Source organism: Orycteropus afer, unplaced genomic scaffold (genome assembly GCF_000298275.1).
Source record: "Orycteropus afer afer isolate SDZICR_OR568_19922 unplaced genomic scaffold, OryAfe1.0 scaffold00430, whole genome shotgun sequence".
NCBI lineage: Eukaryota > Metazoa > Chordata > Mammalia > Tubulidentata > Orycteropodidae > Orycteropus > Orycteropus afer.
Window position 1 is genome coordinate 251,299 of NW_006922017.1, and position 14,766 is coordinate 266,064.

Sequence of the window (14,766 nt, forward strand, 5' to 3'; positions counted from 1 at the left end):
AGGGCATTAGAGCAGTCTTCAGGGGAGCGGGATGCATAATAAATCACACACCAATTTTATGCAAAACATCAAGTTGAAAGAAACACTAAATGCAGGCTTGAGTAGAAAATGAAGTTGCAAAGTAAATAAATAACAGGCCCATTGACCAGATTTTAAGGTATCTGAGAAAGTTTTGTCTTGTCTAGTAGTTTGTAGATGATCTCAGATGACAATCACATAGCTGGCAGATCAGTAGATGTTGTCCTCTTTCTGCATCTCCGAAGTTTCTGCTAAGTTGCCCAGGTACCTCCCAAAGGAGCAGAATAAGGGAGTGGCCCCATTCACCATTTACTTAGGTTGGTTGAAGGCAGTGCAGCTATGATGTGATTGAAGAACACTTCTTTTTCCCCACCCCAGTTCCCTAATTCAATCTTAGGTAACTGAAAGAACACCAAATAAAAAAGGATAAGTTTTCTTCAGCATTATTTTGAAATCACTATTCTTCCCACTTTGCTGTATGAAACATAACTTCCATGCGTTCTTCTATTTAAGCAAAGGGTAGTTTTACATAACAAGAAGGACTTGGAGTAACACAAGGATCTCTGGGATTATAAGAGCTTCTGAAGTCGGACGAGTGTCAGTCTGAAAATAGTAAACAAGTGTCCCCAGGGGTTATGCCCACAGTTGTGGTTGTGCCCTTGGAATGGCACCTGGTGAGGACTCAGCCTGGCCTGCTAAACCTGATGTCCTGGCAGGAGCCGTTTGTCAGTCTGACGAGGAAGAGTTACCTGACTTTTTCTTTTTCTCTAACTCACCACAACACTCTTAAGTTCTGACGTTGCCATATTACAGCCATGAAAGCTTAGTGAGATCTACTGCAGTACCATCCCTCCCCTCCTAACAAGTACACAGGCCTTTTCTATGTTCTTCTCAGGGATTTGACCTAGAACCCAGAATCAGAGGAGCTGCCAGGTTGCCCCAAAACTGGTCCCAGCAACATACTGTCACCTCCCTCAGTAGCTTTTTTGGGTCTAGCTCTAAATTAATTTTCTCCAAAATTAGAAAACCTCACTGTGTGTAGTAGAAATAAAAACTGATTTGGAGACAGCAGATTTAGCCCAAATCTCTCATTATTGCCTACTGGCTCAATGGTGAAGTGCTCAGTGGCTAACCAAAAGGATGGCAGGTGAAACCCATAGCTCCCAGTAGCCTGGACAATCTACTCCCATAAAGATGATAGCCTAGGACCCCATAGGCAGCAGTTCTACTCCATCACACAGGGTCGCTGTGAGTCAGAATCAACTCGATGACACACATCCAGCTAGCCTTGAACAAATCTATTAACTTCTCTGTCTTCTATAAAATGACAATGATGGCAATCATGACTATTTCCCATGCTGCAGTTCAATGAAAATGAAAACCATTTTATAAACTGTGAAGCCAGTTGCCATCGAGTCAGCTCAGCTCATGGTTATCTCATGTGTCAGAGGAGAAGCCACAAGAGGTTTTCCCGGCTGCTTTTCAGGATTGTATCACCAGGCCTTTCTTCTGAGGTGCCTCTGACTTGAACCTCTAACTTTCTGATTAGAGCTGAGTGCACTAGTTGTTTGCACAACTCAGGGATGCCAAGGTTTATATAAGTGTACACTGCTATTAATCTGCTGCTGAAAAGCTCCCCACAATCCACAACCCACCAGAACCGATTTTCCTGAGAATACTATTGTAGAACACAGGAACTAATGGAAATATCCTAAATATTGTAGAATTACATCCAATATATTCACCTACAGGAAAATCTGCAATAATTGGTGTTTATATAGTGCATTATAATACATTTTATACCACACATTATCCCTTTGATACTCACAATTATTCTGTGAGGTGGTTATTATTATTGCCATTTTGCAGACGTAGGCACTGAGCAATAAAACAGCTTCCCAAGATGACACAGCCAGTAAAAGTCAGAACTGCAACTTTACCTGGGCCTTGTAGGCCCTTTCAACTGTGGCACAGTCTTCTTCAAAGTGGTCACTAGCCTGTCTGTTTATGACAAGAATTTTCCAGAACAAATAGAGCCAATGGATTCAAGCTATAAGAAGCTATAAACTACTTGCTTAAAATGAATTGCATGCTTCCATTTCTGGAACACTTTTGATCCCTAGCACCCTGCATTTGTCAAGATGAGAGGTTTCTCACTTGGACTTGAAATATCTATGTTGTTGTTGTTGTTGTTGTTTGCCGTCGAGTAGTTGTACATAAATAAAGAGAGCCTTCAACAACTAACATCTCAGGCACTGTCAAAAGAAAGTTAAGGGCTTGCTTTTTCTGCCAGAATCATTATACATTATTAACTGTACAAGATCCATTTTGAGCAACAGTTCGATAAGAAAATGTTACGCAAGTTCTATAACTCTTTGAAGTTACTGCTTTTGAAAAGAAAAAGGTTATCAGATAGAGTTGAATTTTGTAATCACATAGGGTGGGGAGTCTATGCTTTGGGAACAATGTGTTGTCCATTAAAGTTGTTGACTGTTGATTTGAAACTAGGATTTAGTAGCTATAGATTGCTGATTGTGTCTCCCTAATTCATACAACAATCAATACAGAGACAGGATAATGCTAACATTTAGATCTATCTTGGATTGTGAAGGTTTCTGTTCGTGATTTTAAAACAATGTCTTGGCATAAGAACAAAACACCACTTTTGATGTCCCTTGGGTTCAAGAATTTTCAGGATCTCATTGCTTCTGGGTCTGACTTCACACTATCAGCTTTCAGGCCTCTAGAATACAGCTTATCCTCACAAGTGAAGCAGTTATTTGATCTGTGGCAAGTTACAGCACAGTTCTATTTTCATGATTTTTTTCCTCTTCAGTTCAACAAAAAGCAAAAGCAGTAGACTGCAGAAGTAACATTTCTGTCTCAAAGCAAGGAGGGACTGACACAACCAAAGAACAAGGATCTAAGGTTATACGCAAAAAGAAAAGAAATTGAAGATCATATACTTCAACTACCAAGAGCTATGTCTCACCCTGCACGCAGAAAACCAGAATATCATAAAATAGTAAGATCATTTTATAATCATATTCTCAAAGAGATTGTTTTTCTACTTCAGAAAAAATGTTGTCTTGGGTGATTTCTGATTTATTTTGAAAGGTGATGTTATATGTAGAATTTTGAGAGGAGCAGAAGCAATGTTTATTGTAAGGGATCATGAATGACAATTCTGGGAATAGTTACAATTATCTATTACATATTGCACCAGAATAATCAATTCTTTATACATATTTTGGGGTATTCTTTTATGACCAACTAGATCTATATAAGCAGCAAATTTTTCTTTTGCCTCTGACAGAAAATATAAAAAGATCAAGAAATTCTTTGTTACTACTTCGTACAATAAGAAATGAAATGTATATAAAATAGTTATTATGTGTTAAATTGAATAGTAATAGATCATCAGAAAGCTAAGTACTAAAAGTTTCCCTTTAAAAATCTATTTCCTATTCTTAAATGTGTTTATTATCATAATTTGGCATGTGTTATATCCTGCCTATATTCCAAACTTGGAGTTATTTTAAAAATGGTATTTTGCAGATTATATTTGGATAAATGTTCTCTTTTAATCCTCCTATTATAGTCTTAAATATTAAGAAGTTACAGATGTGAAAACTCATCATTAAGTTTAAATCTCTGTTGATTGCTTTAGGAGATTGACAGGAATTGGATAAACTTAATTTCAGCCTAGAATACTTAGAATTGTAGCTGACAACCATGAGACTCCAGTTGGAAATGCCTGAAGCCTCCCTCTTTGGCATGTTAGGATCTTGATTCATTTTTCTGTGAAGCGCTCAGAAGTTAAAAAATAGTGTACATAATTATATATAATTCTTATTTTACCTCAATCACTTGCATTATTATGTCAGTTAAAAATATTTTATCCTGAGATATCCAAATCTGAAAAATTATTGGTATTCTATTTTTCACACATGAAAATGGTATGTTTTTATTGTTTTAGAAACTGTAAAGATAAGTTTATGTTGACCCTTCTGTTATCAATGATAAGAAGCTCTGGTGGCATAGTGGGAAAGGCATTTGGCTGCTAATTACAGGGTTGGTGGTTCAAACCCACCAGCTGCTCTGTGGGAGGAAGATGAGGCAGTCTGCTTCTGTAAAGATTTACAGCCTTGGAAACCCAATGGGGGTCACTACGAGTTGGAATCAACTTGATGGCAGAGGGTTTGTTTTTCTGTTATCAGTGATAGGGGTTTGAGAGCCAACTGGAAATGTAGTTTAAGGTACAGCCCCTGACTATGAAGCAGAATGAAGTAAACTGAAGCAAATCCTTCCATATGGCTATCAAACTTGAAGTTCAGCTGGAAGTGAAATATATTTCAGATATAACTATCAGAAAGAGAGAGAGAATGGCATTGTTTGGCCTTGATTATAGAAGGGCACAATGCTGAAGCTATGACTTGATAGGCAGGGTATAATTTTATCTTCTTGTGTCTCTTTTTCAAATTCTTTTGTTTTACTACTGTTGTTGTTGTTGTTATATACCGTCGAGTCAGCCCCGACTCATAGCGACCCCTCCTTGGGTTTCCGAGGCAGTATCACTACGGAAGTAGGATTGCCCAACCTAAGGTTTATGTCACCATTCCCACGTGTATCATCTCTCTTTCTTTCTCCTTCTCTCCTTTCACCTTTGTTCATTTTTATGCTGTAGTATGTATTAGATACAGCAATAATTTATCTTGTGCAGCTCTTTATATGTTAGAAGATAATTAACTTGTAGTTTCCAGACTTCATATGATTTATGATTGGGTTCTTGGGAGATGTAAATAAGAAGAACAGAATTAAAATTGAAAACATGGTGACATTTCAGTGATTTGATTAGCAATATTTTTGTTTACACAACTTGCTTTATGTCCCTGTTTCCTAGTAAAGATATTAATGTACTCATTAGTTTCCTATACTTGAATTGCACATACACGAGTGCTCTAAATGTTTTAATTAATGTGTATTCTTTACACATTTTGATTTATATTTTCTATATAAATTATGACTTTATGTGTCATACAAATATTTAACTTCTATCAGTTGAAAATTCAGTTAGTGATAATATTATACCTGATAGAAACCCATACATATTGGAGTGGACACTGGTGATTTGGGGCCAATTTTGGAAATATTTGCATCAAAACTATATAATACTAAATTAAATTATATGTTAAATAAACATTTTCATGAGTTTGTTGAGCTATTGCTGCCTATGCTAAAATATATATGTAGAGAGGAAGTGTATATATGTAGAGAGAAAGTGAGAGACAGAAAGAGAGAAAATGAATACGTAGTATCAGGCCTTATCTTTCCTTCCACATTAGACTACCCAAGATACCTGGGTGTAAAGGTGAGGACACCTCTTTAACCTGGAGTCTCATTGCCCTTTGAGGAAAGTACAAGATTATGTTCAAAGTAAGAATAATTTCTTAGGAGGCGTTCTGTCAGCAGTGATCACCCTTCCCTTCCCTTCCTCCCCTGCTTACCTCTGTTACAAACAGTACCTGCTCTGTTCAACCAAGAGATAAATGCTGTCAGAGTGGAATCCTGGAGTCTGAGGCTCCATCCTGGCCTTCCTCCTGGCTGACTGGTCGTACAAGTCTTCAGCCCTCCTGAGGCCTCCTTCCCTTCACTCTAGGATGAGACCATTGGAATAAATTATCTCTCAGTTCCCCTTCCCTCTCACAGACAGTGTTCAGTAGCAGAAGCAAAACACGAAGCCTTTAAGAACTGGATTGATGGAGCTTTGCATTTTATTTCCTATATTCTCTGCATATCTAAACTAAACCAAACCTCATTAGTCCTTAGTTTTACCTTTTGTTTTTAATTCACTCTGAAAGTAGGACATATTTTGGTGATATGTAAGGAAAGTAAAAATCCCCCATTTCCTCTAAGCAAAAATAAAGAAAGAAAAACCTTAGGACTCAGCTGCTACAGTTGGGTTCCTCTGAAGATCTCCTCAGCAGATCTGGGATCCATTAGGGATTGTGCAGACTCAGGAGAAGTCTCACCCAATTATCCCTTCCAACTGAAAACAGGATGGGCATACATCACAGGCAATTTTAAAACAATAGGGATTTATATTAGCAATTAGTATAAGAGACTTCCTTCATGAAAGTACATTTGAATGTAAGCAAATGAATGGAAAGATGTTCTTGTATGAAGAAATTTATTTCACAACTTTTTTTTCCCCAAGCAGTGTATCTAAATGTGAGCACAATTTGTTCTCAAAAATGAAGATAGTTGCTACAATTAGTGGGAGGGTGGAAAGCATGAACAGATTATCACTAAGGCTGCTTTCAACTCCAAGATTTTGTAAAAGAGAAATATAGTAGTATATTGTTTGTAACTTTGCCTATAACATGAAACCATACCTTTCTCTCCAGAACAAAGATCTCTTTGTCCTTACCTATGGAGCTCTGGTTGCCCAACTGTGTAAGGACTATGAAAAGGATGAAGATGTAAATAAATATTTAGACAAAATGTAAGTAGAAGGCTTTCATTCATGTGGAATGTGTGTTTCTTAATACCACCTCCATTTTGTTTTCCTTTAATAACTTCTCTTTCTCCCTTTCACCAGCCCTCCTTCCATTTCAGTGAATCACATCTTAAAGCTAAAGATAATTTCTTACAACTGCCACTTGGTGGTTGATAGCATTAAGGAACAGGAACAAGCTCTTTCCATGAATATCTAACAGTGAATATTTTCCTTTTTGGATAGAAACCATTTATTTGTTAGTCCCTTAAAAGTAAATAATGTAGCAAAATTCTAATTGTTCTTTTAACAATGTGACAGAACATTACATTTGATTCTTTTCTGCACTCTTTGTTCTAACACAACTCTTTTCAATATAAATATAAGCTTATATGAGCATAGACCACTTATGGAAGAATTCTCAAAAAACTCAGTTGGCCCAAGGAGAAGAGCTATGAGACTGGGGACTATTGTTGTGTGCTATAGATTCGATTCTGACTCAGTGATCCTATATGACAGAATAAAACTGCCCCATAGGACTTCCTAGGGTAATGTTTACGGACTTACACAGTGGCTGCAAGGATGGGATCAAGCACAGCAGGACTGTGAGGATGGTGTGGGACTGGGCAGTGTTTCATTCTATTGTACGTAGACAGGGTTGCTATGAGTCGGAGCCAATTCAATAGCACCTAACAAGCACCTAACAACACAATCTTTACAGGAGCAGATAGATCTGCAAGTCTTTTCTCCCACAGAGTAGCTTGTGGGTCTGAAAGACCAACCATTGCATTAGTGGCTGAGTGCTTAACCACTGTGCCATCAAGGCTCCATAAGACTATGGGTAAAAGGCAGAGTTTCCTCTTACTATGTAGAGTTTTTACTGCTTGAATGTTTTTACCGTGATGATGCTTTATGTAAAAAATGTTGCCATTGTTATTAGACGCCATCGAGTCATCCCCAACTCATAGCGACACTCTGCACAGCAGAACAAAACACTGCCCAGTCTTGTGTCAGCCTCGCGATCTTTGCTATACCCGAGCCCATTGTTGTAGCCACTGTGTCTATCCATCTTGTTGAGGGCCTTCCCCTTCTTCGTTGACCCTCCACTTTACCAAGTATGATGTTTTTCTCCAGGGAATGGTTCTTTCTGACAACATGACCAAAGTAGGTGAGACGAAGTCTGGCCATTCTCGCTTCCAAGGAACATTCCAGCTGCACTTTTTCTGGGATAGATGTGTTAGTCCTTTCAGCAGACCATAATACTCTTAGCATTCTTCTCCAGCACTACAATGCAAAAGCATCAACTCTTCTTCAGTCTTCCTTATTCATTGTCCAGCTCTCACATGCAAAAAAGGCAATTGAAAATACCATAGCTTGGGTTAGGCACACCTTAGTCTTCAAGGAGACATCTTTGCTCTTCATCACTTGAAAGAGGTCTTTTGCAGCAGATTCACCCAATGCAATATGTTGTGTGATGTCATGACTGCTGCTTCTGTTGGTGTTGGTTGTAGAAACAAGTAACATGAAATCCCTGACAACTTCAATCTTTTCTCCATCCACCATGAATCTGTTTATTGGACCAGTTGTGAGGATTTTTGCTTTCTTTATATTGAGGTGTAATCCAAACTGCAGACTGTAATCTTTAATCTTCATCAGTAAGTGCTTCAAGTCATCTTCACGTTCATCAAGCAAAGTCCTGTCATCTGTGTACCGCAGGTTGTTAATGATTCTTCCTCCAATCCTGATGCCATGTTCTTCTTCATATAGTCCAGCTTCTCGGATTAGTTGCTCAGCATACAAGTTGAATAAGTATGGTGAAAGGACACAACCTTGATGCATTCCCTTCTTGATTTTGAACTATGCAGTATCCCCTTGTTCTGTTTGAACGACAGCCTCCTTGTTTATGTACAGGTTCCTCATGAATACAATCAAGTGTTCTGGAATTCCCATTCTTCTCAATGTTATCCATAAATTTTTATGATCCACACAATTGAATGCTTTTCCATAGTCAATAAAGCATAAGTACACATCTTTCTGGTATTCTTTGCTTTCAGCTAAGGTCCATCTAACATCAGCAATGATATCCCTAGTTCCACATCCTCTCCTGAATCCAGCTTGCATTTCTGGAAGCTCTTTATCAATATGCTGCTGCAACCATTTTTTAATATCTTCAGTAAGATTTTACTTGTGTGTGATATCAATGATATTGTTTGATAATTCCACATTCTGTGGGATCACCTTTCTTTGGAATGGGTACAAACATGGATCTCTTCCAATCAGTTGGCTAGTTAGCTGTCTTCCAAATCTATTGGCATAACCGAGTGACTGCATCCAGTGGGGCATCTGTTTGTTAAATCATTTCAGTGGGTATTCCGTCAACTCCTGGTGCCTTGTTCTTCGCCAGTTCCTTCAGTACAGCTTTGACTTTTTCCTTCAATACCATTGGTTCTTGATCCTATGTGCCCACATGGATGAACATTGACCAATTCTTTTTGGTACAGTGACTCTGTGTATTCCTTCCATCTTCTTTTAATGCTTCCTGAATCATTCAATATTTTGCCATAGAATCTTTCAGTATTACAACTCAAGTCTTAAATTTTTCCTCAGTTCTTGCAGCTTGAGAAATGTTGAGCATATTCTTCCCTTTTGGTTTTCTAACTCCAGGTTTTTGCATATTTCATTATAGTAAATGGCTTTGTCTGCTCAAACTGCTCTTTCAAATCTTTTATTCAGCTCTTTTATCTTGTCATTTCTTCCATTTACTTTAACTACTCTCCACTAAAGGGCAAATTTCAGAGTCTCTTCTGACATCCATTTTGCTCTTTTCTTCCTTTCTTGTCTTTTTAATGACATCTTGCTTTCTTCATGGATGATGTTCTTGATGCCATCCCATAATTCCTCTGGTTTTCAGTCATTGATGTTCAATTCATCAAATCTATTCTTTAAATGGTCTCTAACTTCAAGAGGGATGTTATCAAGGTCATATTTTGGCTCTTGTGGACTCATTTTAATTATCTTCAACTTCAACTTGAATGTGAATATGAGCAGTTGATGGTCTGTTCCACAATCAGCTCCTGGCCTTGTTTTGGCCAAAGATATCGAACTTCTCCATCTCCTCTTGCCGGAGATGTAGTCAGTCTGATGGCTTTGTATTCCATTTGCTGAAGTCCACATGTACGGCCATTGTTTATGTTATTGAAAAAAGGTATTTTTAATGAGTGTCATTGGTCTTGCAAAATTTTATCATGCAAACTCCAGCATCATTTCTATCACAAACCCATATTTTCTTACTACCGGTAACTCTTCTTTGTTTCCAACTTTTGCATTCCAGTCACCAGTGATAATCAACACATCTTGATTGCATATTCAGTCAATTTCAGACTGCAGAAGTTGGTAGAAATCTTCAATTTCCTCATCTTTGGCTTTGGTGGTTGGTGCATAAAACTGAATAAGAGTAGTATTAACTAGTCTTCCTTATAGGCATATGGATATTATTCTATCACTGACAGTGTTGTACTTCAGGACAGATCTTCAAAGTCTTTGTGATGATGAATGCCACACCATTCCTCTTCAACTTGTCATTCCCAGCATAGTAGATCATATGGTTGTCTGATTCAAAATGGCCAAAACCAGTCCATTTCAGCTCACTAATATTTTTTTTTTTAATGCCTAGGATATTAATCTTTATGTGTGTGTCCATTTCATTTTTGACAACTTCCAATTTTCCTAGATTCCCACTTCATACATTCCATCTTCCAATTATTAATGGATGTTTGCATCTGTTTCTACTCATTTTGAGTCATCCCACATCAGCCGATGGAGGTCCCAAAAGCTTTACTATATCCATATCTTTAAGGTCGTCTCTACTCTGGAGCTCTGGTAGGTAGCATAGTGGCTAAAGCACTTGACTGCTAACCAGAAGGCTGGTGGTTCAAACCCACCAGCCACTCCTCGGAAGGAAGTTTGGGCAATCCTACTTCCGTAGTGATACTGCCTCGGAAACCCAAGGAGGGGTCACTATGAGTCGGGGCCGACTCGACGGCACATAATAACAACAACTACTACTCTGAGGAGTCAGCTCTTCTACAGTCAAATTTTGAGTGCTTTCTGATCTGATGGGCTCATCTTCTGGCACTATATTGGACAGTGTTTCAGGGTTATTCATAAAGTTTTCCAGTAATCTATCAAGCAGTGTTTCACTGTTATTGATAAGGTTTTCACTGGCTAATTGTTTGAGAAGTGGTTGGCCTCTTCCTTCTTCCAAGTCTGTCTTAGCCCAGAAGCCCCACTGAAACCTGTCCACCATGGGTAAGCCTCCTGGCATTTTGCAACACAGTGGCATAGCCTCCAGCCTCACAGCAACATGTAAGCCACCACAGGACTACAAAATGACAGACAAGTTCATCTCTCTTAGTTGTTCTTAACCCTTCTGCACCTGCCTACCTCAGGATGGCCTTAAAATAGAGCAAAAAGCAGCCCCATCTACCTTGGGCTCTGGCCTTAATGAAGAGCCACACCCAAGCAAAAAGCAGACCCCAGACAGGGCCTGCCTACCTCAGGCCCTGGCCTTAACACAGAGCTACCATAACAACAACAACAACAACCCCCAGGTGAAAAGTAGCCCGCAAGCGCTGGGTCTGCCTACCTCAGTCCCCAGCCTTAATACAGAACTGCCCTCAAGCAAAAAGCAACCCCTGAGTGCTGGCCCACCTACCTAAGGTCCCAGCCTTAAAATAAAGCCACCCCCAAGTGAAAAGCAGCCTTCAAGCCTGGGCCTGCCTACCTCAGGTCCTGGCCTTAATAAGGAGCCGCTCCCAAGTGAAAAGCAGCCCCCAGCCCCAGGCCAGCCTACCTCAGGCACCGGCCTTAAAATAGGGCTGCCCCCAAAACCCAGGCCCACCTACCTTGGGCCCTGGCCTTAATAAACAGCTGTTCCCAAATGAAAAGCGGTCCCCAGCCCCTGGCTCACCATCTTTGACCCCGGCCTTAATATAGCGCCGCATCCAAGCAAAAAGCAGCCTCCAAGTCCCGGGCTATGTAAAGATATAAATTAATAAATGGAAAGACTCATTCCTTCCTTTTAAAAATAAAGCTCTTTAGTTTTGTCTTTATCAATGGAGATTCTTTGTACACAAACTTTGTTTTTTCAAAATAATTATTTGATCATCAGATTATTGCCCAACAATAAAATATTTATCAATGTTTTTAAACCTCTAATTATGGTCCCTGAAAAAGACTCTAACAGGGCAGTGACTGGAAAATGTGTAGTGGTTAAAACCTAAAACCAAACTGACTGCCATAGAATCAGATTCGTCTCACAGCAACTTTTCCTTGGGTTTCTGAGATGGTATCACTATGGAAGTAGATTGCCCAGTCTTCCTTCTGAGGAGTGACTGGTGGGTTTGAACCACCAGCCTTCTGGTTAGCAGTCAAATGCTTTAGGCACTATGCCACTAGAGCTCCTGTTTAATGGTTAGAAGATTTTTTTCTATTTAGGTAGGTTGGAGGGGACATTTAGATTTCTTGAACATTTTAAGAGCATTTTAAGAGCTTTTAAAAAAGATTCATTGTATTTTCCATTGGAAGACAGAAAAAGACAGCATAAAGAAAAGTTTCACGATATTCTTTTGAATCCTTGATTTCCTCCTTTCAGAAATGATTTTTCTATATACTTATTCTTGTTCTCTTGGAAAGTTGTTTTTTTATTTTCCTGTGTTTATTTTCACAAGCTCTGGTGGCATAGTGGTTAGCCTGCTAACCAAAAAGTCAGCAGTTTGAACCCATTGGCCGCTCAGCAGGACAAGTATGAGATAGTCTGTTTTTGTAAAGATTGACGGCTTTGGAAACCCTATGGGGCACTCTGTCCTAAAGTGTCCCTATGAGTCTGAATATATTAAATGGTGGTGGGTTTGGTATTTATTTCAGTCCATCTGGCTTTCTTGATGTTGTTGTTTGGTGCCATCAAGTGGATTTCAACTCATGACCCCACATGACAGAGTAGAACTACCTCCTAGAGTTTTCTGGGCTACAGTATTTAGGGAAACAGATCACAAGGTGTTTCTTCTACACTGCCATTGGGTAGATTCCAACTACTGTTAGCAATTGCATCATTAGGGCTCCTCAGCTGAGCTGTCTATAACTGTGGGGCCTGCTTCAGCTTGTTTCTGACTCATGAAGACCCCATGAGTGTCAGATGCCTTGTACACAAACTTTATTTTTTCAAAATAATTATTCGATCATCAGATTATTGCCCAACAATGAAATATCTATCAACTTTTTAAACCTTTAGAGTTGTACTTCATAGGTTTCCAGTGATCGATTTTTGGATTCTGTTGCCCTTCCATTGTTTTGTGGAATGGCTGTAGAAAATGAAGAAGCTTACTTTTATTTGATTACAAACATACCTTTTATTAGCTAATTGGATATATATTTTAACAAGTATGAATCAAATATTAGGTAAAGAATGAATTTTGATAGTTCTTGCTTTAAAAAAAAAAAAAAAAAGTCACAATTGGATTTCTTCATAGATTCTCCTGAGAGCATCTTACATTTTTAATATGATTTCTGAAATCTCTGCTTTGCAAACACATCCTCTTTGACCAAAGCAAGATGTGCATGGATGTTGCACTGTTCGTAGTGTTCTGACTTCCCAGCATTTTTCCAAGAGGTTGTGGATAAGCATCATGATAATTAGAAAACACTGGAAATATTATATCCTTATATCACTATTTGGTATGGTAGACATTCTGTTCTTCAAAATCTTTTCAGTTTGAACTTCCTGGTTAGACTTACTGACACATTTTTTTCTTGAATGTCAAGTAAGCTAAACTGAATATTTCTGTCCATTCAGAAATACAAATTGAATAACTTATGAAGTTAGTTGACTAATAAGCACTGTGACCCCAAATCAGTCTTCCTTCAACCATTTGATGACCAAAGAGCTCACTTCTTTTTAGACACCCTGGAACAATTCTTATTTGTACAACACAGTGGGATCTTTATCTTGTTGAGCTTTCTATTGCTTCATCCAAATTACTTCATTTACTTTGGCACACATGGCTGTGAAATTGAAAGATCAATTTTGTGCCAATGGCTTGGCAAAAGAAGTCTTAGTCCTTGTAAAGTTCACCATGAAGGCCGTATTTCTTGAACTAGAGATGTGGAGTCCTTACAATCCTCTTAGAAATTTCATAATTCTTCAGTCTATCTTGTTGACATTGTATGCTCAGTCCTCTCAGTTACATACTCAGTTGCATTATCACATCTCAGTTAAATGCTTTCAGAATAATACTTTAGGTACCACTACATTTGCTGTGGGGTGGAAATGATGCAATACCTTCCTTAAGACCTGTAGATTCCATTTTCCTGGAATTAGAAATAAATTTTCTGATTCTAGATTTAAAAAAAAAAAAAAAAATTCAGAGTCCCAGTTGCTGAAACCTGCCCTGGAAACAAAAATGTATTGCTCTAAGTTCCCTTCCTGTCTTTCCAGAGCCCATCCTGGACATGCCTGCCTTCCTGCCATGATAGTATGCTAACAGAAGAGTGAGCATGTAGTAAACACATCTCACCCTGTTTCTGTTAACAGTTAATGAAGAGAAAGTTAGTTGCCAATGAGAAATATTAAGCTACAGGTACCAACCTCTAATTTAAGTTGATGACATCAAGTCTGGCGCAGTCTTAATTCTAATGAGACTCCTCTGTTTGTAGACTGGTTATTGTTTCTTGGATGTGTTGCTCTATGCCTCTGTGGTTAGGTTCTCTAGGATAAATAGGAAACCCAGTGCCAAACAGCTGTTTGACTTGTCATCTTTGCTTCAGTTTGTAACATATTTCTATAAGTGCTAAACAAACGAGTCCATTTTAAAATACTGATGGACTAATTACTCAGACATCATTTTCAGATGGCATTCTTTCCACTCTCCACAGGGGATATGGCATTGGAACGAGGCTGGTGGAGGACTTTTTGGCTCGGTCCTGTGTGAGAAGATGCCATAGTTATTCGGAAATTATAGACATAATTGCACAGGTAAATGCATTTCAGTTTTATCTATATGTTTTGGAAATCTTTTATTCTTCTTGAGTTTAGTGGGTTTTTTGTTCTGATTGGACAGGTTCTATCAATACTCATTGTTAGATACTGAGAAAGGGGATTCTAATCAAAACACATTTTATTTCAGCACAGACAGAAAGTTATTGTGAACTGAAAGAGAAATGTTTCTGGGCATTTAAACATCTATAGATTGTCTTGA

The 14,766-nt window shown here is 38.5% G+C and overlaps 1 protein-coding gene across 1 annotated transcript in view; it reads left to right on the top strand.

The window, feature by feature from the left end:
• The first annotated feature begins 3,001 nt into the window (after nucleotides 1-3,001).
• Nucleotides 3,002-14,766, top strand: part of TRAPPC3L (trafficking protein particle complex subunit 3L) — a 57,552-nt gene continuing 45,787 nt past the window's right edge. The window contains exons 1-3 of the mRNA XM_007954069.1: nucleotides 3,002-3,043; nucleotides 6,426-6,523; nucleotides 14,444-14,543. Coding sequence (XP_007952260.1) covers nucleotides 3,002-3,043; nucleotides 6,426-6,523; nucleotides 14,444-14,543 — 240 coding nt within the window. The remainder of the gene's footprint in view (nucleotides 3,044-6,425; nucleotides 6,524-14,443; nucleotides 14,544-14,766) is intronic.